Here is a 5928-nt window from a genome sequence, read left to right on the forward strand (position 1 = left end):
TGGTGTTGGAGGAGACTCCTGCGAGTCCCTTGGACCGCAAGGCGATCAAACTGGTCAGTCCTAGAGGAGATCAACCCTGACTGCGCTTTAGAAGGCCAGATAGTGAAGATGAAACTCAAATACTTTGGCCACCTAATGAGAAGGAAGGACTCCCTGGAGAAGAGCCTAATGCAGGGAACAACAGATGGCAAAAGAAGAAGGGGACGGCAGAGGATGAGGTGGCACGATGGAGTCATTGAAGCAGTTGGTGTGAGCTTAAGTGGACTCCGGGGGATGGTGGAGAACAGGAAGGCCTGGAGGAATGTTGTCCATGGGGTTGCGATGGATTGGCCATGACTTTGCGACTGAACAACAATAAAATAGCGGTGAGGTGTTCTGACCGCATGCTCAACACAGGAATCGGTGACCAGTACGAGAACCGAATCCACCGTTCCTTTTCATCAAAAACCCACGCCTAGTTTTCCCTTAAGCAGGTTTTATTTTTTGCAAATTTAATTATGGATGAGAGGAAGTATGGGTAAGTCAGAAAGCTTTGCAAGACCACTACAAGTCAGAGATCTCCCACTATATCATGACCCACCTTGCGCCCACCGCACAGCATGAAAACAATCCTATTGTGTTTTGGGTTTTTTGTTTTATAGTATTTTATGCTATAATACGCTTTAATGTAGCGTAAAAGGCCCAGAGAACTTGGGCAGTTTAATGGAATAATGCATACACAAACGCGAAACAACTGGTTTCTGAATAAGGAGCATCTATTTTGTTTATGACCTTGTGAAACTCAGGGACAACAATCATCACCTCGACCGCTCTCTCCTCCTTCCTCCCAAGAATCTATAGGCGAAATCAGCAAAACATCTCCGCTGGAAGGAGAAACAGCCGCAGCCCAGCTACTTCGTTCTCAAAGAGCGAAGACCCTCTTTTCACCACCCCGGCGTAGTGGTACATTCCAAAGGCGTTCTCCGTCCCCTCCCAAGCAGGCACAGAGTGGTACAGTCGCGAAGGGTGGCTGCTTCCCTCCCCACCGGCGGAGGGAGACGCCATTGCGGAGTTGTTTGTGAAGCAGCGGAGCCGAAGGAGGAGGAAGAGGGAGGAAGAGGAGGAGGGGAAGGAGGAAGAAGAGGAGGTGGAGGCCGCTGAGCAAGGAAACGGCTGCGTTGCTGAGGCTTTTGGGGGGGCAGGGATTTTTTTTTGCCATCGGGGGAGCGGGAGAATCATGTCCACTCCAGCCAGGCGGAGACTCATGAGGGATTTCAAGAGGTAAATACTTCCCTATCGCCTTCCTCCAGGAGGCTGACGCCCGCCTGGCTTTCGGGTCTGGGCTGGGGTTCCCTCTGTGTTTCCTCAGGAGGGGTGCCCTCCCTTGGGGAGCCGAACTCCGTTCCTCGCCCTTGCAAGCGCGGGGAGGGTGGCTTTCTCCGTGTACGGAGGAGGGGACGAGGCGAACCGAATTTATTCTGCTCCTAAACTGCTGGGAGGACAAAGAGTTCAGGCGCTCCCAGCTCCCTCCTTGCCAGGATCTGTTCTGCTGCCCCACACCTAGATTTCAGCCCCCCTGCCCTATTCCCAGTCTCTTCCTCTGGTGGGAAAGAGGAGGCCAAGATGCCTCCAAAAGGAGAAAGGGGGTTGTGTTAAAGACAAAAGGGTTGTCGTTTGTTCTTTTAATCCCCCCCACACCCCTTTCCAAAGAGAGGGGGAGAGGTCGGTGACTTTTTGACCCAGATTCTACAGCGTTCTACCTCTAGACTTTGACAATCCCTTCTATAATACGTGTCTTGTTGATAAAGTGAGTTGAATTGAAATGGACTGGGTTGACCACGTCAGAAGTACGGCTTGCCGAAGGGCCAAGGGTGTCAGTTTGCTTTTAGCATGTCTGGCCATTCTGTAAATAGTGGACAGATCTCTGATGTAAGGAAGCCTTTCTTAATTTCTCCCTCCTATCCTTCCACCCCAGTATCAAGTAATGAGCACATAAGTGGCCTTTACTCTCTGGAAAGATTAAAGGCATATTTTTCCTTACTCAGAAGGCCAGAGCAGAGGATTGGTGGTGTTACATAAACACTCACAATACGCTTTATGGAAATGATTGCTATATATGTATTGGAATGGAGTTTTAAAAGAAAGGAACTGGGGGGTCACTGAACTTTGTAAAATACAGGCTTTGATATTTTAATTTTATACAGAGTCACTGACTATGCTCTGCCTCCACTCAAAGCATCTTTCCAATTTAGTGCTTCAAAATAAAGAAGCCATTGTTGCAGCCTTAGGTTACCCAGTGGAACTATAACTAAAGCCTCTTCCAGTCCAGTATCCTGCTCTTCCCTTGGCAATGCTGAACCTTTTAATCCTCAAGTATCTGGTTCAGAGCAGAGTTTCAGTGTATTTGCAATTCACTCTGTTATCACTCCCCTATGTTTATGCAAAGAGAATCAATATACAAATTCTACTGCAGGAATTTAAGCTCTTTGAAAGACTGGCTGGTAAATTCCATAACTGGTGAACAGTAGGGGGAAATTGTGGGGGGAAGCATGAGTTTTTATTTTTGCTGTATAGTCAAATGCTTAAAAATTCAGGAAAAAGCTACTATACTTTGGTGAATGTAATATACATAATTTTAGTCACATTATATAGAAAATAACTATGCTTACAAGGAAGTCATTGGATTGTATCCATTTCAACTTCTGGTGTTTCCGTGTTTGTTTAGGGTGACTTTCTATCATGCTTTCCTCTTAGCTTTTACTGACATCTGGAGGCTTCCTGTGTGATTATGGTGAAGATGACAAAATAATGGCCATTTTCTTTTCTTAAGCAAGCTGCCAAGAAAGACATCCTATCCCAAATACCTTTCCGGGCACTGCCAGTGGATTACAAAGAGAAACCTTTACAGTGTCAATAAAATCACAGTTTATAACCTCAAAGCTTTTAATAACATTTACATCATCACAAGCATATTTTAATAGTTTCTATGTTGTGTTAACTGACATGGGAGGTATTCTTCTAAGATGGCAAACTTGGCTTTAAGTTAGAATTAACAGAGGAGGAGAAGCAAAACTGACTTTATGAACTGGCAGATAGTTTAGGATGAGATCTAATAGCTCTTGAATCTATGCAAGATGAGGAATCTATGCAGGAGCTTTCTTATCCCACTATAGCAAATGTAGTAATGTCAAATATATTCTAGATAGCTGTTTGAGTATAATGGCCAGGAAACCCTCAATTCAAAGCTGATCTGTTGCAAGTATTCCTTGAAAAATGGATCTGCTTTGCATGGACAGACAGGCTCCACTCAAGATGTGTCCAGCTGATTTTGGAGGGTCCGCCTACCACCATCACCCCCTCATCATAACCCATTCCATAGGCTCTCCAGCCCTCTTTGTAGCATTTTTAGGGGCTAAAGGGGCTGCTATAGGGAAGAGGAGCAGGGAAGTTTGCTTCCATTAGTTGCAAGCCTCTAATTTGACGTCACCCCATTGTATGTGAAATATTTTGAACATTAGAAATATACTATATATCTTTCAAGTTTCATTATTTCCTCAAAGCATCCTGAGTTAATGTGTGAAAATACATTTTGGCTGAGTTTATTTAATTCAGGCTGACATAATAGCAAGTGGCATCAAAATTCCCATGATCTTCAGTTAACCTGCTTTGCATGTGAAATCCCAGATCTCCAAAATCTTCATAGCTAAAGGCTTTTCACAGCACGGTGCTCATAAGCTTTAAGAACTGAAGCTATCTTTGAACTGCACATAAGGTTTAGTGCTTCAGCCGGTGCACTGGCATGCACAGTGGCTATCATATAGCGAGAAGTCACGTTCTTTTGCTCTCCGGCCAAGGCGTTAGGTAGCTTGTGCTGTTGACATTCAGTTGATTGAACTGAACATGCTTGAAGAACATAGCCATGTAATTCAGGGTAGTTATAAGGGCAAGGAACTCTGCAGACTGACAACACCATGTTGTTGATTTCCTGCTATGCCTAATGCCCCTCTGTTGCAAGTATTCTTAATCAATGGGAATGCACCCATTTAATGTTAGGGCAACTGAGAGAGAACCTGTAGGATCGTAATCTCTCTTTTGCTGCGATGAAATGTTACCAGCTCTTAAAATGTGATCAGCAGAATAGCCCTAACATCACAAGGTCATGTATAATAGTGACCTAACTGTGTAACAAAGAAGGCAGGCTCCTGGGCTGCATGAAGTAAGATTCTAGAGGTTGGATTTGCCACGTGGAAGGACTGCACGCTGTCTGTTCAGCTCTTCTGTAGGAGGTGTCTTGCTAATGATCCAGCTTGAAGGATTGGATGACATAAAAACGCTTCCTGACTGGCAAAATACTTGGGAGCTTTTTTGGAATGGTGTAGCATATGGAAGTGGGTTGAAATGGAATGGGACAGCACATTCTGAAGTCAGACTGTTCCACCAACTAAAATAGAACAGAACAGTCCAACTGTATTGCAATACAAACAGAATCAGGGAGTTAAATTTCCCCAATCTGTACCTATTTCTAGAAGGGTTCCTGTGCATGCTTCAAGATGATAGAAGCAATACTCTGTTCAGTAGGTATATGTCAATACGTAATCACAAATCAATTATTTTACCATCTGGTTATCTCAAGGTGGGTGGCTTTATTATATTTCATATTTACTGTAATATCAGCTGACAAGCAGTGTGCTAAATCAGAGAGGGAATACTTATATATTTGACATTCTTAGCCATAGTAGTCCATATCACTGCAAGACTCAGTTAGTGCAACATTTTATAAGTGATGTGATTCTGACTTTTGTCAGGCTTATAGTTAACATTTGAGTATTTACTGTGGATTTTTAATGTGTTTCTGTTTTTTATTCAAAGATTACAAGAAGATCCGCCTGTGGGGGTCAGTGGTGCACCATCTGAGAACAATATAATGCAATGGAATGCAGTTATTTTTGGGTAAGTCAAGAATTCCTTCAATTGTAAGAAATAATGTCTCTGGTAAGTTACTCTGTGTGAAGCAAAATACATCTTGGTAATGGATTGTTAAGATAGAGCCAGACCTCACTTCCTAAAGCCTTCAGGCTCCCCCTGCCTTTTCTATTTATCATTTTTATGATTTTTAAATGTTAATGAGCAAGTATTGAAACTTTCTATTAAAAGTGGAGCAAGCGGTGATGAATGCTTTGACTCAGCACCATCACAGTGCTGTACACTTTGGCTGAAAATCCTGTGATCACGTCTATATAAACTAAACTCTACATATGAGACTGTCAAACAGATGCACTGAAATATCTAGTCTATGAATCAAATTTGTCTTAAGTAACATATATATCAGGAGTAACTAAGCTAAGGCTCAGAAGCTACATGCAGCTCTTTGAGTTTGTTTTTCTGCCACCCACAGTCAGTGCCCACAGGCACCTGCTCACTGCTTGCTGCCCTTGGGCACCTGCTTGTAGCTTTCAAACATCAAGACTTTTACCATATGTGGTTCTTCCATTGAGCAAGTCTGGCCACCCCTAAAAGTTTATGGAAAGTTAAATTGTAACAAACAGTTTAAGTGGAAGTTGTACATTAATGTCATTAGACAAAGACTTATGATTCTACAAAGATCTTCATTCCATAAAGATCTTATCTCTCTTTCTAGGCCAGAAGGTACTCCCTTTGAAGATGGTAAGTTTTTAAATTTTTACCTTTTTGCCTCTCATAGTTTTCTTACACACAGAAGAGTTGTACCATATTAGCCTGAATGACCCATAAACAAAATCAGAGGTTGTTTGTACACGTAATAACATTCCAGTTTGTAGTAGCTATGAAAAAGCAGGAAACGGTAGCCATATTCTTAAAATATTAGGTGCAGAATACCATGCTTCTCAATAATACAAACATTTTAAAATTCCACTGTTCTAGCTACATGTCTCGCAAGTAGTCCCACTGATTTAAGTGTCAGGCTTCCCA

General features: G+C 42.8%; 1 protein-coding gene across 1 annotated transcript in view; it reads left to right on the forward strand.

Annotated features, from left to right (window-relative positions):
* Positions 1–1049: 1049 nt before the first annotated feature.
* The window catches only part of UBE2B (ubiquitin conjugating enzyme E2 B), an 11470-nt gene continuing 6591 nt past the window's right edge, over positions 1050–5928 (forward strand). Inside the window, exons 1-3 of the mRNA XM_044454244.1 lie at positions 1050–1260; positions 4849–4929; positions 5618–5643. Coding sequence (XP_044310179.1) covers positions 1217–1260; positions 4849–4929; positions 5618–5643 — 151 coding nt within the window. The 5' untranslated portion in view covers positions 1050–1216. The remainder of the gene's footprint in view (positions 1261–4848; positions 4930–5617; positions 5644–5928) is intronic.

Source organism: Varanus komodoensis, unplaced genomic scaffold (assembly GCF_004798865.1).
Source record: "Varanus komodoensis strain SLA01 unplaced genomic scaffold, ASM479886v1 scaffold7_3, whole genome shotgun sequence".
NCBI classification, from domain to species: Eukaryota; Metazoa; Chordata; class Lepidosauria; order Squamata; family Varanidae; genus Varanus; species Varanus komodoensis.